This window comes from Pteronotus mesoamericanus, unplaced genomic scaffold (assembly GCF_021234165.1).
Source record: "Pteronotus mesoamericanus isolate MK-2021 breed Mesoamerican mustached bat unplaced genomic scaffold, CSHL_Meso_final contig_347, whole genome shotgun sequence".
In the NCBI taxonomy this organism is placed as follows: Eukaryota; Metazoa; Chordata; class Mammalia; order Chiroptera; family Mormoopidae; genus Pteronotus; species Pteronotus mesoamericanus.
In genome coordinates, this window is record NW_026555137.1 from 12,034,349 (window position 1) to 12,061,523 (window position 27,175).

General features: G+C 41.5%; 1 protein-coding gene across 1 annotated transcript in view; it reads right to left on the bottom strand.

The window, feature by feature from the left end:
• The window catches only part of CNST (consortin, connexin sorting protein), a 62,763-nt gene that overhangs the window by 9,215 nt on the left and 26,373 nt on the right, over positions 1-27,175 (bottom strand). The window contains exons 3-9 of the mRNA XM_054576678.1: positions 21,816-22,021; positions 18,971-19,001; positions 16,985-17,071; positions 16,425-16,539; positions 14,873-14,894; positions 14,622-14,718; positions 9,145-10,031 (exon numbers count right to left, since the gene is read on the bottom strand). Of these exons, the coding sequence (XP_054432653.1) occupies positions 9,145-10,031; positions 14,622-14,718; positions 14,873-14,894; positions 16,425-16,539; positions 16,985-17,071; positions 18,971-19,001; positions 21,816-22,021 (1,445 nt within the window). The remainder of the gene's footprint in view (positions 1-9,144; positions 10,032-14,621; positions 14,719-14,872; positions 14,895-16,424; positions 16,540-16,984; positions 17,072-18,970; positions 19,002-21,815; positions 22,022-27,175) is intronic.

Consider the following 27,175-nt stretch of genomic DNA (forward strand, 5'->3'; position numbering starts at 1 on the left):
ACATTGGTTTGTTGCCTCTCGCGTGCTCCCACCTGGGGACCTGGCCCTCAACCCAGGCATGTGCCCTGACTGGGAATCGAGCCAGCGACCTTCTGGTTCACAGACCAGTGCTCGGTCCATTGAGCCATACCAGGGCTGATACTAACTTTTAACAGCAAAATCAGTGTTGTCCTCAGTTCCTCTGAGAAACAATATATTTACTAAAGAATGCTCAATTGCTCAAGGTTTTTTAAGGACTTCCTTCCTGGAGAGTATCTCTCAGAGCCAGTTTACTAGGGACTTAGGACTTTGCAGTATGCACAAGCTGGCAAACTCTGGTCGGCAGGCCAAAGGCCCTCTGCCTATTTTAATTTAATAACATTTAACTGAACAAAGCCAAACCCATTCATTTACATATTATGTACAGCTGCTTTTAGGCCTCACTGGCAGAACTGAGTAGTTGCAACAGATCAAAAAGTCTAGAATATTTACTGCTTGGCTGTCTAATCTCTCTTTGGTCCCCCACCGCTACCCCATTCTGTTTCCTCCTGGTTTTTGCTTGGGGTACCTCCCTCCTGCCTCCACCCCACCCCTGATCTATGAACAAAGACAAACACAGAAACCCTTGCCATTTAGGAGTGAAAAGACCCCAAGGTGCAGGGGGAGTGAGAAGGGGGTCCGCGGTGAAGCCCGGCCGGGAAGCAGGAGGCCTGTAAGGTCCGCCTGAGCGGGAGGCTGATTCACAGAAGGTGGCCTGTGAGCCGCCTGCCTGGCCCTGGCACCAGTGATGGCACAGGTGGGCATTGTGGGCCTCACACTGCAGATGCCAGCGACTTGCAGGTGTCAGGTCACTGTAAGCTGAGGGCCGCTTGCAGTGTCATCGAGCTGCTCAGTGGCGCAGAATACCTAACGTGACCTCCAGGTCCAGCCGGCCACCTCTGATAATGCGCTGTGCATAACTATTACAGACTCTATTAGTTCTTTTTATAACTCATGGCTTTTAGGGCCAAATAACTCCATGTGGGCTTTTACAGGGCTGTCCTGCACATGGGTCTAGAGAAACCATTATCTCAAAAAAAAAAAAAAAAAATCAATGTTAGCAATTTATTCTTTTTATAGAAAGTATGTATTTCAGATGATGTCCTTCTTCTGAGAAAACTAAAGTATTTCGGTGATATTAAAATGATAAGTACAAATATGCAGAGGAACAAACAGCTTTTCAAATCTTGCTTTAGAAAGCAACGATGTTAAAGGGCCCTTTCACACAACAAAGAAAAATGATTTTATAGGCGCCCTTCTCAGACTGGAAGGGGAAGTAGTCCTACTAACTTCCTTAAGAGCAAGAGAGGGAAAATCAGAATTAATTTAATCAATACATTACTCCTATAGATGGTGATTTTTAGTAACTGTAAAAAATATGAGGTTTTAATACACTATTTTCTCCACTAAATAAAGTTGTACATTTACCAACAGTGAATTTACATGCCACAGGCATTTTCCCTACTTGGAATAAACAATCTGATAATGAGCCCCAGAGTGGTGTTTCTGTTAACTGTGTATCTTTGTGATAGGAACTTTGAATCTGCAAATTCAAGACACAGATCCAAGTCATAAATCAAAAGACATTGCAGCTAAGGATAAATGCATGTTCAAAGCCTGAGAAAAACGTTGGAAATCTGCAAAGGCACAGGATGTGCTCCCAAGACCGACCAGCTGGCCGCAGCGCAGCAGCTGCGGGCCCCTGCCTCCACCCCTGCTCGGCCTGATCGGGGGTGCTTGGCTCTGAAAGTCGTGCGCTGAAGGGTCACGAGCCTTCCGAAGTGGCCCCATCTTATTTACTCTGGGTGGCAACGAACTTTGGCAACTTTTTGAAAGAGGGAAGAAGCAGAATATAAGAAATTACAGCTGTGTAGATGGGCTAACGTTTTGACACTCTCCCCTACTAACCCTTAATTCTTGGCTACAAATCTAACCACGTACTACATTTTCTTTTTCTTTTTCTTTCCCACCGAAAACCTATTCTTTCACTAGGGCCTGCTCCGTTGTTTGGAGTACAGCGTGCTCTTCTCCGTTATTTCCTTTCAGTCATGCTCAGGTGTCTTCTCCAGGCTTCCCTGTTTCTTTTCTAACTGCCCCCTGGTCCTGCAGTCTATACATGCAGACCAGGGATGGGGCGGCCAAGCTTAGGTACCAGAGACGCAAGCCAAGGGGGCAACTCTTGGACAACAGGTGGGTGTGGGCCTTTCTGTTCTGGCAAGAGTTTTGGGCAGACGTCTTGGAACCTACCTCAAGGACAGAAATTCCTACGTACCATGCCAAGGCAGTCAAGCATAAAGGGTTTAAGAAATGACTTTGGTAGAGTTTTCCTTAATTCTATGGTAGAAGGAAGTGAAGCCACAATAAAGTCACCGTATTTGTCTGGGGTCTCATGTGAAAGACTGTCAGGTGTTTCTAGGTAGGGTGGGAAGCTGATTTAGGGCGCACAGAAATGTATCTCCTTCAAACGACTTAAAAAATACCGAACTTAAAAGGTTAAAAGTTTTTAAATCTCAGAAAGTAAAGCTTTAAAAACTGGATTTGGTTTTCTACTTGAATTACTAAATATCTTTGCTACCCAAACAAAATATACCAAGGCCTTCCATTATGAACTAAAAGAATGTTCCAGCTGTAATTAACATAATTGTTCCTGGTGGTGCTCTATGAATAAGTGCAAAATTCAATGGCAACAACAGAACATCCAGCTGGCCCAATCCTCTCTATTTGCAAATAAGTAGTTACTCTGTACTCCTGCTCAGACATCAATGATCATCTTAAATAGCATTCGGAGAATGAACTGGTTGTAAAAACAAAACTATTTCGAAATTCTATGGGTGTTGTAAATCCTATGGTGACAAAGTAAACATTGATCTTGATGTTAGAACTCCCTCCTTCCAAAATTTAAAGAAAAATAGATACCAAATAATGTCTTTTAATGACATGCACTTTACTCAATCCCGAACCTCAAGGCTAGTAAATTTTGAACATGAACAAGTTTGGTTTCCAACTAACCTGAGAATTAACATTCATAAGTCCTATTCGCAAATTACAAACAGTTTAAGTGCCATCCACCTCACTGTGGGAGCACATGTCAGATTCGCTAGTTATTCTTCAGCGAGGGGACAAGTGACATGGGCTCTGTAAAAAGACCCATAATTTGGTTAATCTGAACGCTTTATGCAAAGAAATTTACACAATATGTTGTATTTAATCTTTATGGCTCTCTCATACAAGCATTATCAGCCCCATTTTCCAGATGAAGGTGTCACGCCTGGAAAGCTTAAGTAACGCGCGTAACCTTGTGGCACCAGCTACTGGCAAAGTTTGAATACGAACTCAAGGTTAGACCTCTTGCCATTTTCCTAATGTGAAGATCTTATTTTCCATGACTACTAAAACTTTGCTTATTCTGTCTGACTTAGTTTGCTCAGAGTGATACATACTCTCAAGATCCATGCACGTTGTCACAAATGGCAACACTGCATTTGTGACCGGAAAGAACAAGAATCAGAGATAATTTCACTCATGTGTGGGATACATGTGGGATATACGCTGAAAGCAAAAAATGAACGAACAAAACAAAGAAAAAACTCATCGACACAGAAAATAGTATGGTGGTCACCAAGGAGGAAGGGAGGCAGGGGGAGTTAGAAGAGGGTGAAAAGGGTCAATTATGTGGTGATGCAAGAGTACAGTTTGGGTGATGAGCACACAATGCGATATGCAGATGATATAATACTGTATACTTGAACCTTACATAACCCTATTAACCGATGTTGCCCAAGTAAGTTTAATAAAACACTTTGTTCAGTGTCATCTGTTATAATATAATAAACCTAATATGTTTCTTTTGTCTTTTCAAAGTAACGTATGCCCCTAGCAACAAATTCGAGTCTTATACATCACCTCAACTAAAAGATGCTTAAAGTAATGGCTACACTCCTCAATACAGAGACATGGGGGAGATGTCGGTCAGATGAAAGATCTTTTGTGTCGTTCAATTAACCAGACAGTTGGATAGATATCATAGTTGCTACTGTAATAAATTAAAACAAGTCACTGCAGGCGCTGGGGAGGAGGCACAGGATGGAACTGTCTTCCAGAAGGAACACCATGTTTATCGCCATGACGCTGCCTTACAGTCTGCGTGCGCGGAGTGTGAAAGGGGAAGAAGCAAATGATGATGTAGCGTGTCAATGCTGAATTTTCAAAAGATTTAAAAAGAGAAAGATTTGTTTAAAAATAGGAGTTTTATAATGTATCGAAGTTTCTAGATTAGGCACTACCTTGAATTTTGGTCTTGTTTGTTTGTTTACTGGAGCAATTTAATACATATAAAATAGGAAATGAAACAGTACGAATGCCAAGGTACCATCCCACTTTTTAGCCCTCAGCAAAGTGTTTAAATAGGTAGATTCCAAAGAACTCTTTGGTTCTTGATTCTCTACCCCTCATAACTGGTCTTCGCCACCAAACCACGTACCTAATCCATTAGCACATCTTGTCCGTTCCTCCTTCAAAAATATATCTTCGCCACACGTGTGTGACTACCTGAAGGCTACCCTGTGTTAATTTTCACCTGAATAACTGCCGTGACCCCGCTGGCCGCCTTCCTTCGGCCCTGCCTCCCCTGCAGTCCGGTCTCCCCGGAGTGGCCGGGAAACAAAGCAGGTCACCTCGCTCTGCGGCTCAGAGTCACGGCTTGCCACCCGTTTGAATTTCACTCCGGTCTCTCCCCCTGACCACACGAGGCCCTTCAGGAAGCAGCTCCAGCTTGCCTCTCCCACCCGAACCCCCCACCGGGTCCTTGTCCACCGAGCCCCAGCTGCGCGGGCCCCCCTGCTGCCCCCGCTGCCCACAAAGAGAGAGCCCACTGCCCCTCCGCCCTGGGGCGGTCTCTCTGCATGCCCTGGCCCTGCTCAGGCTTCTCCACGGCCTTTCCAATGTCTGAGACTCTACTGGTTACTGTATGTGAACTTGTTTAGAATGAGTCTCTCCCTCTACGGCATCAGTCTCATGAGAAGAAGAACTTGACCTGTGTTCACCTGTGCCCTAGAATATATAGCAGCTGCTCAATAACTAGGCTGAAGAGTAAATGGTGACACGGATAAGAAACTTACATAGAGACAGCACCTACCTCTATTTATTTGAATAACATAGCTTTTTCCCTTAAAGGTTATTTATTTTTCAAAGTGAATCCAGTAAAAGAAAATGGAAAAAAAAAGTCTTACTGTGTAGAGGTGGCTGTTATTTACAATAGTTTGTAAAGTCTGTGTTGGATTTGTGAAGAACACAAGAATGTATTCAAAAGGATTCCGCCCTTAAGGAGAGTGGAATTTGGTGCAGAAGACTGTGTGTCTCCTATAATGACAACGGAAGATGGCAGTGAGTTAGGACTTTAGGAGGAGTGATGCTGAAGCCGCCTGTCATTTGAAGTTCAGAGGAGAGGTGGGAAAAGAATACACACAGTGGACCTCAGTGTCCACTAACAGCAGCAGTTAGCACGTACGGAGCGTGACAACAACCCAGGCGTGGCGCTTGGCCCTCTGCGGACTAAAGAGGCACAACCTAGATCTTGTGGGCGGGGAGGAAGTAAGTGTATGCAAAGGAGGTTCATCACTCCAGAGCAGAGGGACACAGAAGGTTAAGGTCAGAGATGACAGTATGCAAGGTGTATCCGGGAGGCTGTGAGGAGGCCACCCTGAGCAGGGTACAGGCGGAGAACAAAGGAGCGGCAGGAGAGGACGTTGGAAAGGCAGAGTGGGCTGGACTTCCACGTCCTGGACACCAAGCCATGTAGTGCGGTCTTTATCCTGGGCCAAAAGGACTCATGGGGACAGACAGACAAGGCAAAAAATATTTCCTAGGAGAAGCTGAAACCGACAGCGTATGTGTGAGGCCCAGACGCTCAGGTGTGTGTGTTTCACCTGAAGTGTTTTGTGATGCTGGATCCCTCTAGGTGAGGCCAGAGAGCCTTCTCCTTATCACGCTACAGCTAAGCCATTCATTTCCTTTTGGGTATCAGTTTGAGACCTCACATTTGTACAGTGCTAATGTAAGACCATTTGCAGGGGCTGAAGATGGTACGAGGAATGGAAACACTTTAGGTAGCTGCTGCAAAAGCCCAGGAAGAGGCCGTAGAAATGTGAGCTAACAGAATGATTAAAATGGAAAGGAAAAGGAGCTGGGTGCAAGAGACATGCCAATCCAGAGCAGCATAATTAATGGGAACATTTAGGGAGCAGGGTAAAGAAGAAAGGCAAAGACGAGACCATCTGGCACAAAGAAAAGATAGGAAATCTGTGGATTATCCTTTGGGGCTCTTCAGGCAGTTACAAAAATCCTGGGTCAACTATTTTCTATGAACCCTCTTTTGTAATTGGAAGGCTGCCTACGGCCTTTCCTCTGTTGTCAGGAAGCTGGACTCCTGCCCCTCCGAAGAGCCATTCTGGGCAGAACAACCATAATTACTGTTTCTAAGACCCTCCTTTGTCTGAGATCCACAGAACAGCGACCTACATGATTTTACAAACCACTCCTGCCTAGCCCTGGACTCCCATCTTATCGTGAGGGTATCCCACGGTGACGAGCCTTAGTGTGACTGAGCTTCCCTGACCCCAGTCATCTGGCCTAGAGACAGAGATGGACGCCACAGGAGTCACTTCGATCAGAAAGCTTCTTTGAAGACAAACCCAGAGCAATCCGGGGCTGTCACCTCTCTCCCCATCAGAGAGTTTCAGGTTATATCCTCCCCTGTTCTGTGTTCTGTGAAACGGGTGGACTTGAGATATCTGAGAAAATACTGTTGATTTAGCCTGCAGGCAGTGAGCATATTCGGCCCTCTTTCAGATGACAAGCTTGCAAACGAACCAAGCAGTGGCCAAGTGGCTACTTTTGCAGCTATTACATAACGAATTATTTCTAAAAATTAAAATTACTCGAATCTGAAGCATTGAATATAGTTTCCTGAACATATGACATCGCTGTAAAGAGAGTACACCTGAATATATTAATGAAGAAAATGGTTTATTTTCATATGGCATATCATGTTGTTCAAGTCTGCGAATATGATTACTTTCAAAGTTAATAGACTCATTTTAGTCAAGTTTACCCAATATTTGAGTGCCATTTATTTAGAAAACAATATAACTCCTTCACTACACCCCCGGCCCCACCATGAAACAGTTTATGATACGCGGAATGGACCTAACTCAGCAGTGTGGGACTGGATCCTAAGGCACCTTGAATTTGTGCAGCCTATTTCTCCTCTCAGGCTTTGATGCTAAGGGCAGCTGACAGATTTAAAAAGAAGACAATGCAGCCCTTCCAGGCCCCGGGACCAAGTGAGTCAACAACTCGCTCGCATCACCAGGTTCCCTGGTAAAGGGGCTTTGGGTTCTGGCATTAAAATACATTATGGGTATTGTGATGCAATTTCATCTCTTCCCCAAAACTGGGAAACTCAAATTCAGTAAACAGGTAAGACCTGGAGTCAGACAACTGTTCGAGTGTAGGCTTCATATGTAATTGGAAGTTCCTCATCTGAACTTTTAATCACTGCATCTGGAACGAGGTGGTGCTCACCTAGACGTGACATAAAACTTACTGAATGAGAGAATAAATGAGTGGCACTGCACACATGATAAACTTTTTACAAAATTTATGAAAAGAGCATACCTATTTTTGATGCTTTTTTCAAACAGTCGAGATGTGGAGATTACACTTTTGATGACTGTGTCATGCTTTTTTCTACACAAGAGCAGCAAAGTGTCAGGGATGAAGCGGTCATTTTACTTAGCAAAATTATTCCCGCATTCAAAAAAGCTTCCCAAACTTACGCCCTTTTCATTTACACATGTCTCTATATTAGTGAATTTCATCAGTTCTCTGTGAGATTTTGTGTAAGTTATTTCATTTTATGGGATGAGTCTAATTGTTTAAAAAAAACACACCAAATGCCCCCACTGGGTTGGTGGCAGTTGTCAAAGCCAAGTTCCACCTGAAGCCAGAGCTGAGCAATGCAGAAGTGGAAGGAAAATGAAAGCAAAGAAACAGGAAAAGGGGGGAAACTGGCCAAGAGAGCACACATCATTGTGTTCTATCACGGACTCAGCGGTGGAACGAGGGACAAGCAGTGAGGAAACCCGTGAGCGGCAGAGTCACCGGCGGGAGAGGTGAGGCTCGGGGAGAGGACAGGGCTCGCTGGGACCGCTCAGCGCCGCGGAGGGCGGTGGGCCCCGGGGCCACAGCAGTTCTTGAGGGCGTCAGAAATACCATTCATGGGAACACTCGGTTATTAAGAAATTACGTTCTGCATCCTGTATTCACAGAAGTATGGAAGTGTGACAACTGTTTCAAAACCAAGGCTGGTAACGTTGGCAAAATGCGGCGGCGGCCTTCACGGAGGATCTTTTCCCCTCCCCTGCCCCCCCGCCCCGAACTTTAAATTATTACATTATCAAACAAAGGAGAGTGGCCACCTTGATCCTCTCCTCCTCCTTTTTATTTTCTTTTTTGGTTTTGTTCAGCCTCCTACTTTTTAGAGAGACTTTAACACTTTGATTTTTAATATTTGTCTTAGCCAAGTAGTTAAGTGCCGTTTGCTCAAATCCAGAGCTTAGAAATTAACACTGTAAGAAGGAGAACACTCACAGCATCCGATTTAAGGGCTTAAAGATCCATCCAGTGTTTCTTAGTCTTACTGTATTTTAAAATGTTCCCTTCACTCTGTTACACTGTTTCAAATAAAAAATGCATTAATAAGAGGAAGAAACAGAGACTATACATTCTATTTTATCTTCTGGTTGTATGAGAAGAAAGATGAGATTTCCTTATAAGAAGGTGACTAATCCTGATGGCAACTCCTGGGACTGCCACACAGAAGACACAGGGACATAAAAAGTGGCGTCCATAATGCTCCCATCTGGAGGCATGCAACTTCCTGAAGCCTAAACATCACGGCTAAAATAAATACAACTCCTAGTGGTTAAAAGCTCACGTCAATTAAATGTTTCCCTCCTGTTTGAGACCAGGGGAAATTTCTAAAAATTAGGCAACCTTTAGCACATTTGGCTTTTTACATTTCGTTCTACTTTTCAGAGCACTATGTAGAGTAAATCTCACATTTACCTCTGCGATCTCTATCCTTTTTGCAAGGTCATCGAGCGAAAGATAGCTCTCGTCGGGAGGCAGGGTCTCCTGGGGGCTGTAAGATGCTTCGTCGGGGGAATCCTGAAGGAGGTCTGAATCTTCCTCTTCGTATGGAAGAGAATCTTCCGTATCTTGCAAGCATCCCTCTAAAAGGCTGTTCAAATAGTCCTCTGTTTCTTTATTGATCTGGTCCTCCTGCTCCCCCTTTCCCTCTGGGGCCATAAACACCGCCGAAGGCCCCGTACTTAAGTCAGTCACTTCGCTGTCTCCACAGAGTGCGCCCTCGGAGCCCTGGGAGCTGGCCTGTCCCTGCGGTGGTTTTCCATCCCTGCCTGCGAGATCGGGTTGCCGCGGCTCATTCAGTTCATTGTGCTCGGGCTGGTCGGAGGGCAACGCCTCAGAGGCATCTTCAAGTGGCAGATGGAGTTCCTTTCTTTGAGTCTGTGACTGTTTATCCTCAGAACACAATGCAGGAGGTATAAGGTCAGAGTCCGGTAAAATCAATGGCTCTGTCCCTGGCTCTCTGGAAAGTACCACCTTAGGGTCTTCAGCGGTGCCCTCTATTTCGGCCACATCTTGGCAGGCGTCTGTTTGAGCCAGCGGCAAGCTTCTGTCCTCCTCATGAGCGTTCTCCGAGGAGCATGGCCCCGGCGGGCTGCTGGCTGTCCCTGAGGGCTGGGCGTGGAGCTCCAGAGTGGCCTGCGCACGGCTGAGTGGCTCCGCTGTGTGGTCCTTCCCCGCAGTTACAGGAAGGCCCGGGGGATCTGCCGGCGAGGCCATCTGATGGCAGCGGGGGCTGCCCTCCCCGGTCCCTCCTCCGTGCTGGCTTTCTGTACTTGGTTCCATGCCAGGACAAGTTTCACTCTCTGAAGATGAAGAAAAGCAAGTGGTTTTAAGATTCAAAACACTTTGTGCAGGGGGAAAGAGAAAGGCCACACAAATAACGCCCGTGACACAATATTGTAACAACCCTCAGAAAGGATGTATTATTTCCCTGCCTCTAGCTTCCCACTGCAGTTCAACACACTTTCAGGCAATTCAATATCCAGATGTTTACCTTCCTATGGCTTTGTTAATATTACTCACACTGACCTGCACTGGATATTGAGACATTTTTCTTCCTCATTTACACTTTATTTTCCTTGGTGTTCATAACTGACTCATTTCTTCATTAAAAAAATCTCTACTTATTTACCTCTAAACTCTGACAGATGTACAATGAAGGCATATATGCCAACAGATAATTTACCAGCCCCGAAACATGTCCTTTCTGAGGGCCCCTGACCCGCGCCTGCCCTCCAGGACTGACACACGAGTGTTGCCCTAGAGCTTCCCTTCCCCGTGACCCCAGGAACCCCCTTTGGCTCCAAGCTGGAGACCTTGTTTTCAGGGTCCCAGGTCTTCCTCTTGGTTCATTCTCTCCGGATGGAACATTTCCTAAGAAAAGGTGCATGGCAGGTAAACTTTTAGGATCCTTCACACGTGAAAGTCTTTACTCCTTCACTCCTAAAACTTTGGTTAAGATTTTTGAGGTCAGAAATCATTTTCTCTAACAATTTTAAAGGTGCTCCTGTATTGTGTCTAGTTTCCAGTAGGAATGTGAAGTTTAGTAACCAATCTGAATACCAACCCCTTGTAACCTCCATTTAACTGGAAGTTTGAGATTGTTTTCTTTCTCTCTGGCATCCTGAAACTTCACAAAGTTTCTCATTCTTTGTGTTGGATACTGGGTGGAACTTTCAACCTGGAAACTTGACCTTCAGTTCTGGGAAGTTTTCTTGCACTATTTTTTTTTTTTTTTTTTTATAAATTGCCCCCTTCTCTTTTCCATTTTCTCCCTTCAGAGTGCCCACCAAAGGATTTGGGGATGTAGAGTGATTATCTACCTTTTCTGTCATGTTCTTCACCTCTTTGACTTTGGATCAGCTTTTTGGGCACTGACTCAATTTCATCCTTCAATTCTTCTGATTAATTTTTTATACCGGCTAGCACGCTTTTAAATTTCTATGAACATTTCTCTGATTCTCTGAATGTTCCTTTTCTAAAAAAAAACAGCATCTTATTCTTGTTTTCGTATATACTGCATTTTCTCTGATCTCTGTGATGATCATTCATTTTTAAAAAGTTTTCCTCTTTTCTCTGCATTTTGTTTCTTTTGAGTTCCTTTGGGTTTGTCTATCTCATCTGGTCTCCATCTTTTCCATTTGAGGTTTTCTTAAATGAGGCCACACACAGCACTGTGGTTAAAGGCACGTGTTCTCTGGGAGAGGCTCCCACTGTGGGGCACAGAGGGGCTGGGGGTTTTAATTTCCTGGACGAGTAGCTAGTTTCCCAGGGAGGGAAAAAAGACATACAGCTGCCACAGCGCTACAAGCTAAATGCAGAGACTAGGCTGAAGGTCCGCCACCCAGTCCACAGATTTTCACTCAAATCCTCATTTTCTCCTTAATCCCCCTTCCCTGCGTTGTGCTTGAACCCTGAGGCCAGGCGTCTTCTATTTCCTGTTCTTTAAAAAATAAACCTCCAGCCTCCTGGTTAGCAGAGAGGGGACAGAAAGGTCTCAGTGCTTCTTGCAGTCTTTCAGCCCAACCTCCTGTTTCCAGTCCAGCCCCACATCCTGGACTTTAGTGGTACCCCCTGGGCTCCAGTGCCAGAGCTTCCCAGGCAGGAGCCAGCACCTTCCCTGTGGACACACAGCGCTCAGCTTCCTCTGCTGTGTGAGGCCAGGGGCCACCCAGCCGTCTGCTCTCCAGCTCCCACCAGTGTCTGCATGTCACTTCTGCTGCTGCTTCCTTGCCAGCTCTGCCCTTGTGGGCTCTGGCCTCTTAAGAACCCCCTTCTGATGTTTTAATGGCGTTCCGGGAAAAAGTGGGGGTACATGTGTGATCTGCTGTGTTTAACCAAAAGTTATTTTCTACAGTATGTATTATAATATAAAACGTCTTGTTAATGCTTTTGTTAATATTAACATGGGTTTCTGTTACTTAGCTCTTCTGAAATGAAAGGGTAGTGGTGCTGTGAGTATACACATTTGTAAAAACTCTTCAAAGTACACACGTAAAATGGGTACATTTTACTGCATGGAAATTGTATGTCAATGCAGCCTGTGAAAAATGGGAAAAACGATAAATATAAAACTCAGGATAACGGTCCCATTGGGGGTGGGGTGAACGCAGGGGACATAAAAGTAGTTATCACAGAAGGGACAGTAATTGAGTCCTCAGTTGGGTGTTAGGTTCTGAGGCTTTCAGTTTATCATTTCTTATCATGTATGCAATATATTACTTTTACATGCAACATATTCCTTAAAAATATATAAAAACATCAATTAATAAGAATGCATGGGCTTCGTGTTCAGAAAACTAGGTTTTGGCTTTGAGTTCTAGTCAGTACTGTGCCGGCATCAGTCACACAGCCTCCTTGAGTTTCTTTAAATGATCCAGCCTAGCTTCTATTGGTTGTTAGGAATGACTGATGAAATATAAAATACTATAAAATACTATGTAAAAAGACTTTCCTAACGAGAGGTCAGTATGTAGAGAACACGTAGGGAGTGTGGGTATTGGAGGCCGGCAATAGCCCGAGGAGGGCGGAGAGGAGTAACGAGAGCAGGGAGAAGGCGTTAAGCTCTTACTTTGCGCCTGGTACTATTCAAAATTCTTAACATGAAATTATTAACATAATCTTCACAAGAATCCTAAGAGGTAAGTACAATGAATTTTGGAGCTGTGGAACTGGAGGCTCAGAGAAGCTAGGCAACGTGCCTGAGATCACACAGCTGAAAGGGGTGGAGACAGGATCAAACCAGCCAAGCTTGGCTCCGGAAACAGCCTTTGACCACCGCACACAAAATAACGCGTTACGTGTTAGGTAAGAGGCTTAGGATCAAGGAGTGTGGAGAGGCGGTTCAGGGAAAGGAAAATCTAGAGTGTACTACATGTCTTACATTAGAAATGGGGAATATAATGCAAAACAGGAATAATGTATTTGATTCAAGTCATTTATAGAAACATTTTTCTGTTTCTCCTTCTCATATTCTTACCTTTCTACGTATTTATTCACAGAATAACCAAACGAAGGAGACTAATTCTGGGAGATTTGACATTTTTCTTGAAAAGATATTGTTTTATCAGACTTGGCAAGACTTCTTGCCCCAGGATTTAGTCCACACTCTCCCCCTAAGACGGCTCTTCCTGAGAAGCGTGCTGCGTTTCAATCAGAAATCAGAAGCCCCGGGTTCTAGCTGTGCGTCAAAGCACCACGCAAGGGACTGACACGTGGTGCCGAGTTTTCCCGTCTGAAACGCCTCTGACAGCAGAGGCTGAGCTGCCGCTCGTGCCAGGCTGGGGCTGGGCAAGCAACCAGTGCCCCGTGTCCACTGTGGTTCATCAGCCTGTGGCAGCGCTCGGCCCCCTGCGCCCGGCACGGAGACACAGCCTCGCCCAAACCGGGGGGCCATTTCGTCACTTTCTCTCTCTCTCCGATTTTTAGGAAGCTCATGTTACTCTGATTTCCAGTATAAAGACGACCGGCACAGAGGAGACGGGAAGAGCAGAATATAGTAGGTCTGACCTGAAGTAATATCCTCAATTTACCTCATAAAAATAAAAGAAGTGAAGGAAAAAGGAGGGAGTCGGGGAAAGGACTTTATAAAAAGAAAAAGGAGAATTGAATGGCAGGCATCACCGTCATCGTTTTCTCTCTCAGGCAACTCAGGTAAAATACGTGATGCTGCTCTGTTTGACGCTGGGACTCAGGAGCATAAATCCTGGGAATAGCAGTTAGTGCTGAAATCACCCATCAGGGAAAATAAACACCCTAAAACGCAGTCATGCATCCTTGTTTTCTAAAGTTTTTATAATGAGCACACATTACTAATGTAAAAAATAGTTTCTAAAAATCTTTAACTTTTGACCTAAGACACAAAGTGGTACAAAATACATCCTAAGTGCTTTATATATGTAAATTCAAGTGCATCCTATGTTAGTCAACATAAAAGAGAAGAGAAGCAATTGCTATGAATAAATTTTCAAGATATAGCGCTTTTAAATAGATATATAGAACAAATTTCTGGTCATGTCTATATAACAAATGCTAGTTTTTAAACAGAAAACAGTGTCTAACATACTAAAACCAATTCTATTTCAGAGCATAACCATCTGGTTATGCTGTGTTAGGTACATAAAACCACCTGCTGAAAACATGGAAGCAACTTTATGTTCTTATAAGAATTTAGGTTTAATAGTTTCTACTACTAGATCTAAACAGAGAGTTATATAATATTTTTTAAAAATCTCACTTTGCTATTTGTCTAGAAAAGGTAAGTGCCAAAAAGGGGGGAAAAAAAAAAAAGGTAAATACAGCATTTCAGATGTACCAGCAATTCAGATGTCACATTTGCGGAATATTCTGGGAGGCAGGTGTCTCTGACAGGCCTCTCCAGCGTCAGAACATACCCGGCTCCTTGGCTGCGGCTCCACTGTCCTTTGGACCTTCCGAAGCAGCTAACTGCGTCATGCACTTCCTTCTCAGGGACTTGTCTGCAACTGCTGTCTAAAAGTGAAATTAAAGAAAAAAAAAACTTTGGGGGAAACTATCACATTAAAATAGAAGGTGAAAATAATTTGAGAAAGATTTATTTTCATACTATAGACATCTGACACTTAACATTTTTCCTGTAAATACTTTCAAAGAAACAATCCCTTACCTTATGTTTGGATAAAAGAGGACTGTAGGAAAAAAGAGAGAGAAAAAGAATTAAAAAGAACTGCAGCAGTAATATGCTTCCAAACAAATGCCACTGAAGTGGCTGCAAAAAAAAAAAAAAAAAAAAAAAAAAAATTACAGCTTCTCAGGATTCTAATATTAGCACAGAACATTTCCACTACTGAAACATTACACAGGCTCACACAGTTCAAAGGGCAGCTACATGATGTGTTAATCTCCTCAGAAAGCTAATTGCTATTAAAGCTCCCAAATAAACTACAGATGCTGAGATTCAGAAAACAAAACTTTTTCTTTTGCTAATTACGTATATAAAGAGTACTTAACACATGGGTATTTTTAAAATTTTATTTTGTCATTATCATCTAAAACAGACTATATAGTAGAGGATAATTTTATTGGCATTATACATGGAAACATATAAAAGAAGTTATTTTTAAATATTATATTTTAGGGAATACCTGATTTAACAGAAGGTATATATCCACCAAAAAGCATGCACAAAAATGTTCGTAGCCATTTTATTCATAATATTTAGAAACCAGAAATAATCCAAATGTCCATTAAGAATAAATAGATTGTTACAATAATATAATGAATGCACACAGGAATAAAACAGAATTACCATCACATGTAATAACATGCAACACAGACACAGAGATGAGCAAAAGAAGCTAAATACAAAAATGTACCACCTGTGTGATTACATTTATGTGAAATTAGAGAAGAGACAAATATACTGTTACAGAACTCAGATAGTGGCTACTTTAGGGGGTTGGGTGCTGACTTGGTAAGTGCCTGAGGGAGCTTTCTGAGAGGCAGACTGTTCGGTATCCCGGTTAGAGGGAGTTACCAGACAAACACGTCCCTGTCAACCTTCAGCAGGCTCGCCTTTCAGCCTTTGTATTGAGGACTCACGCTTTACATCCGAGATCTGTACCAGTTTTATCATTAGCATATCCCTCACCTTCAGAATCCTAAGTCTTAAAATTTGAGTTAAAAACATATTTAAGTGCTTTACTATTACTATAATTTAGTTTTAAAGCTCCAACTCTTTGATATACATGTAACCTTTAAAATTACCTGGTCAATGTAATTTTCCTTCTGCAGTGTTTTGGTAAAATACCATGCTGTATTTGCTTCCCATTATTAGACTACTCTTCAAAATGTGGAGTTTTTTTTACTATAATACACAAACATTGGCAAATAACTATAATAAAAAGTCCTAACACACAACTTTTCCCATCTGAGTTGCCTAATCTCCTAACCAGAGATCAAAATTAGAGTTTATATTTAACATTTTCTAATTAGAAGTTACTTCGAACCTATGTAAAATTGACCTTTTACTGAGCTCAGAGTAGGAGATAGATAAAAGCTGAGAAAGGACCCTAATCATTTTATCAGGTTTAATTTCTTCAGTTGAAAACATTAACAAAACAAATAAAAATGGGTCTTGTATTTCAGATATTCAATGGTACAATGGTTCTTCAATATTCTAATCCAAGCCCACTCTAATCAAATTCTGAAATACTTACTCTTGATGCGTCGTGCAAAATTTAGTAAGCCGTTCAAAGTCTTCACCATTAAATCCCTTTTCTGAATTCCTTGGAGACATAACTGTATGTGGTTGTACAGTTTTCCATTTTGTTTCTAAATTTAAAATATTTGTTAGTCACCATTACAAATCATATTTAGGAGGGAAAAAATAGTTAACTGGCACCACTGATAAAGGTTAGCATGCAAAATTATAGCTAACACAGTTAGAAACAGCTAAGTTATTCCTTTTCAATATAGGTAAATAATACCTCAAAGACTAAACTAGCCAGTAGGGCATGCAAAGAGATCAGAAGAAATGCAAATAGTGGCAAGAGTTCTCTTCTTGGCATTGGTGTGAAGGACAAAACACAAAGAGGGATTTTTTCCCTCAGTGACATAGACTTGTGTTAAAAATGCTACTTTCTTTGCAACATTAACTTGACTATAGAGACAGTTATTTCCTGACTTACAAATCCCAGTCAAGTATGCTAACTCTTTAGATAGCATTTCGTTAGATTACGGATACATAATTCCCAATTCCATGTTGGACTGTACTCACCCCACTGTTCTTGAATGGCAGAGAGATTTGCGAGCAATTGCTCATGGTACAGTCGTTCGAGCTGTATGAATTTCATTGCTTTTTCATCTGAATAGAAAACTTGAGGAAAATAGAAATCCAGACTATTTACATGTAGTCCCATGCTTGAAGAATAATATCCAAACTATATAAATGGACAAATTTAAAGCATTCTAAAAAAATGAGAGGACTTTAAACATTTTAAAACTTAAGTCTTATGGTTTCTTGGTTTTGAAGCAGGTACCTTTTAATGTAGCATATTGTGCAATCGCTACTTGGATTCTATTCTATAAGCAAACAGTAGAAACTCAAAGAAAACTTTAATACTCAAGGAATGCCTGCTTGCTAACATGTCTTTAGCAGTCAATTAAATGTAATTTAATCGGAAATGGGACCCACATGGAATCCTGCAATCTGTTTCTCCCTCTCTCTCTCTCTCTCTCTCTCTCTCTCTTTTTTTAAAAACAACCCCTCCTTAAATTACTTTCTGTCAAGCAACTGTTACCCTCTTGCCAGCCTGTTTCTGATTTCAACTCACCTTGACTCTTTACTTATTTCTCACTGAATGCTTTTCTCCCCCAACACGAAGGGTTACATACCCAACCAAGGACAGAGCCAATGTTTTATGGGTCTTTTGTAAACATTTAGTTAACTTGCCACAGTAATTTTCATAATTATGCGAGTCTACCTTTTTGTAGATTTTCTTATAAACTTCTGCCATTTCCACCTCTAGAACATATTTAGTATCATATGAGGTCATGATAAATTGTCCAACTGTTTACCTTCCTTTGGGCCATGTTCTAAATGTTGACCCAGAAAGAGGGAAGAGAAAAACTCACTGTTTAGCTTTGTGTCCTTCCCAAGATCACTCAGAGGTTCAGTTCTCTGTCTTATTTGTAGACTTACAGATACGCCAGGGATCATAAAATAGGCCAGGGAAAAAAGCAGGGACAATTAATTCCATTTTCCTCTGTCCATGACTTGAAGCATACCACCATTTCTCCCTCAACTTAACCTGAAAATTATCTGAACACTTTGCTAAAATATAGATTCATGGGTCTGATGTCCAGAAACTCTAAGACCCATGAATTTTCATTTCTAAGAAATTCCCAGAAATAATGATGCTGGTTGGCACTGCACTATGTCAGACTCTTCTTTAGTTAAAAAAAAAAAAAAAAAAAAAAAAAGGCATTCTAGCTTCATTTCCACCAGAGTTTGATGTTTTACATTACTGAGTAATAAACTGTCATTGTCTGACAACGCTCGTAGCTTGCTTGACAGAGTTCAGGGTGATAACCACTTCTCTCGCAATCTGCTCTGAAGTGTGGTAAAAGTCAACAAGGTTAGGAAGGAAAAAAAAAGCCACACAAATGGGGAAAAGCAGATGTTTATGATACATTCTTTCTAGAGAGTATATATATATATTGGGCCATTCCTCAAAAAGAGGAGTAATTTAAAAAGGGAAACTGAAAAACTGAGGGAAGGGTCTTTCCTATACAAAAGGTAACATATGGTCTCACTTGACATTTATTCTGTTTATGACGAGTGAAAAATTCAACCTTCCCTTTGCAGTTACACGTAAAACAGTTGCAAGATGCACCATATGCAATATGCTTGGCAGGCTCTACCATAAGAATATTAGTAGACTTGCACTTCTGCTTAATTCAAAAGGAAGAAAATCCAATAGATTTTTAAATTATAGTTTTCAGCAATGTGGTCCCCCACTCCTTAAACACACAGATACTTAGATTCTGGTTAAGTTAGGGTTCAATTGATCAAAGGCCAAATTTGGTTAGTTCTAGAGAATTTTCTGGAATGATAGAAATCCCCTACATCTCACTTTCTGAGGTGATTACCCATCGAAAAAGACAGATCTATACATTTTATTGTACAGAAATCTCAATTTTTAAAAATACACAGTTTTCTGAGAGTTCTATGCTTTTCTTCCTGGAATTAAGAAAAGGATACAGTCCTCCTCCTGGAAATAGGACTCTGCTATCTGTTGAAAATAAATAAAAAACAATATATTGAATTAATATTTGGATGAAAGTTAAGTTTGGGAGAAATCAAGACCTTGAAACTCTGAAAGTCTTTAATATCAGATTAAGAAAACTTTTAGACTACATTTATCAGTTCACAAGAAATCTGACTGTAGGCACAGGACACATCGCTAAAGTCACATGTCAAGCAAAGCAAACAGACATTCTTTGGTCTTTATGCAACCTCATTCTTCCTATTCTATTTCAAATCAAAGCAAACTTCACTGATTCACTAAAGTTTAGAGGAACTCTAAAGAATGAGGAAAATACTACAGAGGCTTCTAAAGATGGAACATGAGTAAGAGAATGACCTTGTTTATTGTCAGTTAAAAAGTTGATGGATGTCTTATCACATGAGACCTTAAACCCCATTCATTTCATTTCTATTTCACAAACTACCTCATGGGACGCTGACTTTTGGTTCTGTTTTGATATTCCAGACAAGGCTGGGCCACATGTTGAGGGTTGAGCAATGATGCTTGGAATCGATACAATGTGCTGCACAGTATAAACGGCATTGGGTGGAAGGTCCAGAGAGGCAGGCTCCGGTCCCAGCTGAGGCTTACCACTCACCAGCTTCATTCTAAGGCACCTTTCAATTGACAAATTCTTTGGTTCTAAAAACGTTGAGGTCTTTTATTTAGAACTTTATTTATAAACAGAACCATAAAACAGAAAATGTTTTTGAGAAATGTCTGCACAATCAGTTGCCATGTTTAGGATATTTCATGTAAGTACTTTACATTTTTAAAACAGTTCCCACCGACTTGTACAAAATCTGTAGTTAAAAAAAAAAAAAAAGGTGCCCCACTTACAGATCACTATCTCCATTTTCCCCGGTAGCTGCCAATGCAAAGAACAATAAGCTATTTGTCAAACCTATAAACTAGGAATGAGAGGAATGGCTTTTCCAAATTCCACGGTGGAAACAGTACACTTTCAAAGGAAAATATATGCTTAACTTAAAATTTATCCTATAGATGTAACACTTTTTCATGAGCAATAGTAGATGTCACCTTTCTGTAAATTTTCAGTTTAATCTAAACTTTGAATCTATACTAATTTTCTACTCTGAGTACTTTAGAAAGGCTCAATTGATTTTTAGGTTCTGCTTATGTTTTATAAGATCAGATTCTTCTGACCTGCTCGACATAGGATTGACTACCCTTTCCTTCTTGGTATGTAGCTGTCATCTTAGAAGCTCTGTTCACATGGAGATTCCCTTCACCTCTCTTCTGGGTAGCATCCTCAACTGCCTATATCTCACATCTTCCTATTCCTTGGTTTACTCCCTTGTTTGGCTGGAGCACATCCTCCAGCAGCTTCCTGAGAAAGGGTAGAAAGGAGACATGAAGTAGGAACATCCTTGGTATATGCGAGGAAGTGCAAGGAGGCCAGTGTTCCTGGGAGGGAATGAGCTGGAAGGGGAGCTTTAGGAAGGAGGTCTAAGAGATAAGGGCCTGATAACGCAGGGTCTTGCACTGTGGTAAGGATTCTGGCTTCTACTCTGAAGGAGAAGGGAAGCCACCGGCGGGCTGTGAGCAGAGGAGCAATGTGACCTGACTTACGTTTCATCTGGATCACAGCGGCTGCTGTGTAGAGGAAAAATACTAAATGGAAGGAAGAGTGAGAGCAGAGAGGTTTCCAGTGAGGAGTTTACAGCAACAATACAGGTGAGATTCCATGGTGTCTTGTACTGAGATAGTAGCAATGAAGGAGGTAAGAAGACATCAGATTCTGGACATTATTCTGAAGCAGATCTGCAAGACCTACTGAATGGATTGGGATGGGGGGGAAGAGGAAAATATGTGGATGGAGAGGGCAAGGCTTTGGCAACAAGTCAACAAATGGTGAGTCCAGGTGAACGGCCCAGTGTGAGGTGCTGGGAGCTACGGAAATAAGAGAAGTGTCGCTTCACCTCTCCCTGATGTGGGTCTCCCTTGGGAGGCAGGAGGATGTTTGTATTCTTGGGCAGAGAAGGGCGGCCATCGCTGGCTTCCTCCGCTGCAAGCTTCAGTGCGTCTTTGCTAATCCCTAGCCTTCTTCTAACAAGCAATCTTTGCATTAGGGACAGGGAGAATAGTTATAATGCTTAATATTTATCTGAATTTACTGTGTACCAAGCACCTTGTTAAATTCTTTTACATGCATGATCTCATTCACTCATCTACAACGTTCCAGAAGAAACTGAAAGGCACTTAGCTTGTCAGTGGTAGAGTCAAAGTCCATACTTTTTTAAAAGCATTAAATTTATTGGGGGTGTCCTTGTTTAAGGGGATCATGTAGGTTTTTAAGTAAGGTTTTCATGTGTCATCTCTATGACACATGATCAGTATGTTGCACTGTGTGCCCGCCGCCCAAAGTCAAATCATCGCCCATCACCATGTATTTGGCCCCCTTTGCTCCCCACCCCCTTCCCTCTGGCATATAAAACCAAAGCCTGTACTTTTATTTTATTTTTTATTATTATTTTTACAATATTTTAACTACATTTTTTCCACTACTATTTATCCCTCCATACCCTCTTTGACCTGGGCTTATTCCCTAAATAAAAGAAGTTAGCGCTTGTCTGAAGTACAGGTTCATTATCCACGGGTGGCTGCTAGCCAGTAATACTCAAGTTTCCCAGCACCCACTTTCCCAGGGTCGCCTTTTCCTGGGCTCACTAATGACACGTGGGGTAGAACGGATTACACAGGACTGGACTTCAGGTCATTACTAACATTGGTCCCAGAACATTAGTGAGGCTGAAAGCGAAGGGTCGAACGTAGTACCTGGTGAAGGCAGAGGGGAAGTGCCCTCGAGTCCAACTGCTCCACTTCACCTCGTATGAGTGAGAAGAGGGACTGCAAAGCCAGCTTTGGGGCTCCTGGTGGATTGTTAGCATTTACTTCAGCAGACTCTGCATCACCAAGAGTGTGCGTGACTGTGCTTAGCACGTTTTCTTGCATCAAAGGGGTGGCATCTCCTGAAGCAAGTCCTTTAAGAAGTAAGTAAAATGCCTACGTTAGAATACACTTCCATCACGGTGGAACACCTTAAAAAATATGTTAACAATAAAAGTTACAAATAAAACTAATTATATGAACTCCCTCTCCCCTGAAACCATAGTTAATGTCCTGATTAAGACTGTGCTGATGTTAGATTGCTTCTGTTAGCGCACACTAAACCATTTCTTGCAGAATTATAATTAATAAAAGTATGCAGGTTAAAACCTGACCAAAAACTTGATTCTCCCAAAGAAAAAATGGCTTAGTTGTGATTTGAAGCCCTAGCTTGCCCCAAACAAAACAGATCTGAACAGGAAGATAAATGCGTTTACCCTGCGAAGCTGCTGACTACAGGAGTTAACTTTCCCCCTTTAAACTCTGGCCTGTTAACTTTAGAACTACATCTGGGTCCCAGAAGAGCAGCACATGCCAGAGCTAATGGCCACAGAAACATTTTTCAAAATAAAAAGAAGTAATACAAACTTCTAAAAAGAAAAATCACTAATAAATGCTTGGCCCACATTGCCTGAAATGATGCACAAGATGATCGAAATGTAATCATTATTCATCGTGACTTCCACTTTCATGAAAACCTCAGTGTCAGTTCTAGTTTCCATATTCAAATCGATAGACTGTCTGACACCGTACAGACCAGGCCGCCTCCTACAGTAATTCAGTGTGTCACCGCGACTGTGCCCAGAGCCTTGCTTCTACTGCCTTCTGAACAAGCCCACTGCTATGGCCGGACTGGCCAGTTCTCCATCATACATGTACAATGGAACACATGTGGCAACACGGATGGACCCTGAAGACTTCCGAAGTGAAAAAAGCCGGCCACAAAAGGACAAATATCCTGTGATTCCACTTACGTGAAGTATCTAGAACAGACAAATTCATACGGACAGAAAGTAGAACAGAGGTTACCAGAGGCTAAAGGAGGAAAGATGGAGCATTTATGCTTAAAGCTCCATAAACAGACTATGCATAAAGTCTGTTTGCGGTGATAAAAAATTTTGGAAGTAGATAGTGGTGATGGTTACACAACGTGTAATTAATATCACTGAACTGTAACACTTAGACTGGCAAATTTATGTATGTATTTTACTGCAATAAAAAATAGAACAAAATGCCTTTGTGTCTGTGATTTCATGTTATGCTTCTTTGAACCACTGCTCCCCGGATTCCTCAAACCATCTTACTCGTTTATGCTGATCCTATCTTGGCTATCATTTTGGGAGGCGGATCAGAAATAAATGTTAATACATGGGGTTTGTAGTTCCTATGCTAGACATTGTGCCCATTGGTTCGGAGATTGTAAAAGCAGGTAGTCCTGTGGGCAGTAACACCTTCTGTTTTTTTTAAAGTCACAGCACTTGGAGCTAGTCCTTCGAGTTCCACCACTTTCTAGAGTACGCCCCCCGCTGTTTTAAATTCATATTAAGGCACAATTAGTACATATTAATATTGCTGGGATTTAAATTTTGCCTATACCAACTAGCACCAATGTTTTGATTCCCTAAGTTTCTTCTTATGCATCTGATTGGACATTTTGTACTTTACCATGGTTTAATATATTCAAGGGATTCCCCAAGCATGTGATTAATTCTGCTAGTTTTTAAACTTCTTATCCAGGCCTATAGACAACTCGAGTATCAAAGTTTCAAGTGCATTAATATACTGTTTTCCCACTAAACATACACTAACCACTTTGCTAATATCAAAATGGTGCAATTTTTACCATCTTTTCCAGTTTATTCCAAACACACTGAATTCATCAGCTATCACATAAAATAGTCTTAGTTCTCCAGGATAATGAAATTCTCAAATTTTATGTGGCCTTATATAAATTGTACGATCTTCTTATAAGCCTGAAAATATAAATATTTTGTTTCTCAAACAAATACATAGGCATATATTTAATGCCACCTATAAAGGTTCTATGGTAGAAGCCGGATATGTAAAATGCAAATATGCCTTGAAGATTCAGACTTTATGGCACGACCAGTTAGTGATTACTTCAGCTATCAGTTAACGTGCCAGCTGGCGTGACTAGGATGCACTGAAAGTATGTTTCTGGGAATATACTTCAGGGAGAGAAGGGCAGGGGTAGGTTAATCTAAAAAGAGCGTATTACAAAGATCCCAGAAGAAAGATACTGACAAAAGAGGTACGATGGATTTTGAGTCGCATGAAACAATTTTCTTAATTTTGCTGAACGTTGCTCCTATTCGTGCCACTTAAAAATCTGGCGACGTACATAAAGATGACAACTACCATTTAGAAGCACCTGTTTTCTACTGGGCACGTTACAGAGTGCTTCGCGTTCAGGGTCGCTCATCTTACAGACGATGCTGCAAGACATGCAGATGAGGAAAGAGGCGCAGGGAAAAGAGTTACTACTTTTCTAGGGTCACACAGGTAGGAACAGGTAGAGCCAATATTCAAAACCCGTCTCTGTTCTTCTCACTACACAAGCCTGACTTCAGGATACCAATCCGTTCCCAAGGTTTGTTGTCCTCTAGCTTTCAGGCCCTCTTTGTCACCTCCCGGTGGCCACAATGTGAAGGACTCCAGAGGAATAAGCCTGGGCATTGAATAGTGGCCAAGTTCTGTCTGGAAGGGTCTTCCTTTCTCAATTTCCACCTCCTGTGTATCTTTGGCTCCCTGCCACTGGCTGAACTGTTCTGTCAAATGATTAGGTACTATGGTGACTGAGTAAATAACTGAAGTGTGTTGTTTGCCAACCATCAGGCACCTAATCTGAACTTGTATCTTACAACCATGTAAAATTTATGCCCTATAAGTTGCCAGGGATGGGGTGGGGGGAAAATGGGGAGTGACTGCTAATGGGGACAAGGTTTCTTTTTTGGGGGATAAAATGTCCTAGAATTAGATGGTTGTGCAACGTTGTGAATATACTAAAATCACTAGGTTGTACACTTTATAAAGGCGAATTTTATGGCATGCAAATTGCATCTAAATTACAAAAGCTGGCTACAACCAAAAAAGTCAGATATTACAAAGTATTGGAGAAATGTGGATGAATTATAACCTTCCTATATTGCTGGTGGGAATGTAAAATGGTATAGCCACTTTTGGAAACAGCTTGATGGTCCTTCAAAAAGTTAGTTACTTTACGATCCAGTAATTCTCCTATGCATACTTAACACCCCCTGCCCCCAAATGAAAACATGGGTCCACACAAAAACTTATATGCACATGTTCCAGGAGCACTAGTCATAATAGTCAAAAAGTAGAAATAGCCCTAATAGCCAGCACCTGACAGATAGATAAATGAAATATAAAATATGCATGTAATGGAGTATTATTTGACCACAGAAGGAATGAAGTATTGATACATGCTACAACAAGGGGGAATACTGAAACTATTATGCTAAGTGAAAGCCGGTCATAACAGGCCATACATGGTACGATTCCGTTTATATGAAAAGTGCAGAGCAGGCAAGTCCATAGAGGAAGGAAGTGTATGAGTGGCTGCCTAGTGCTGAGATGGCTAAGGGGGAAACAGAGGGTGACTAGCGACAGGTGTGGGGTTTCCATGCGTGGCAGTGGAAGTGTTCTGGAATTGACTGTCGTAAGGGTTGCACAGCTTTTTGAATATGCTAAAAATCACTGAATTGTATACTTTAAGTGGGAGCATTATATGGTATGTGAATTGTATCTCAATAAAACTTGTTAGAAATTTATACGCTGATTTTCATTAATTTTTGGAATATTATTTACCTAAAACTATGCCAGTAAAAACTGGATGTAGTGCAGCATGTAACTCTGCTTTACATGAAAGGGATTCCATTCTCTTAAGGAAAATATAATCTCATAATATAATGACAGCCGGACTTATGTGAGGCCAAGTTCGAGGTTTTAGTAGGTATATAGAAATGTTGTTTTAAGAAAATCTACAAATGGCATGCCTCCCAAAAATACTCTTGCTCTATTTTTTATTTTTTATTTTTTACAGTACCAGCTTTGGGATGCTGAAAAAAATACTATAAATTAAACTAGGTAAGGGAGCATAAAGTAGGTAAGGAAAAGTGAATAAATTTACCTTAATATATATTTCTAAAAAAGTATTGAGATCGCGTACCTTCAACAAACATTTCTGAGTTGGGATTGAATGTCCTGTTTTATATATCATTTCATATTTTAGAAACTATTCTGATATTAGAAAAATACTCATCTGCATAATTTTGAAACTGTACTTACCTAGGATCTTAACATAAGAGGAGAGTAAACATGCCCATGTCTAGCATAAACTGCCTGCTTTGTTAGTTTTGACACAGAGTGGATTATGGAGGAGCAGGTTGGGAGACATCTTTAGGGGGCTTCTGTAGGACTCTGGCTCAAGGTCATAATGCTGAGCCATGGCAGTGGGGACAGAGAGGAACGGACCAACTAGAGGGAGCACAGAACACGGTCACTTAGACTTGGTGCTCGGCACATACTTCAGGGGTCTCTTAGGGTAAACCGAGGAAGGCTGCCAGGCAATCCTAAAGCTTCCCATTCTAGGTCCCTTTTCAGGTCACAAGGAAGATAATTCTAGCCTCAAAAAAAAAATCCTGTCATTCAGTTTAAAATTCTTTTGCCTACCCACATTTCTTTAAATTAACAAAACAAAGTGCAAATAAAAAGGTACCCCTTATGTGTTAAAAAATTCTACAGATATGCTAGGGGTGAATCACCAAACTTTAATCGAGTGTAGACCATTCCATTTCTATTCAGAAATCTAAGATACTCAATGCTCAGAAAGGAATCTTACAGATATATGCAGATGGACATCAGCATTATACAGATGAGGAAACTGAAGGACAGAATAATTAGGTCTCCACCAAGTGACCTAAAACCAGAAGTAAGATTCGAACTTGGGTTTTGCAACTCTTAATTCAGCATCTTACACTCTGAAACCCATTTGATATAAGATACATTAAATAAGTTTAATAAATAATCTGTATAAAGACCATACCTAGGTTTTAGACATCATATTAATCCAATGCATTAGGGGAGGGTAATTCTACATATATCTGCTCACTGGTAGTGAGTACTAATAACTTTAAATTATACAATTATGTCTTGGGAAACTGGAATAAGGTCATGAAGGGAGGAATAAAAGGAGCCATAATCTTGAA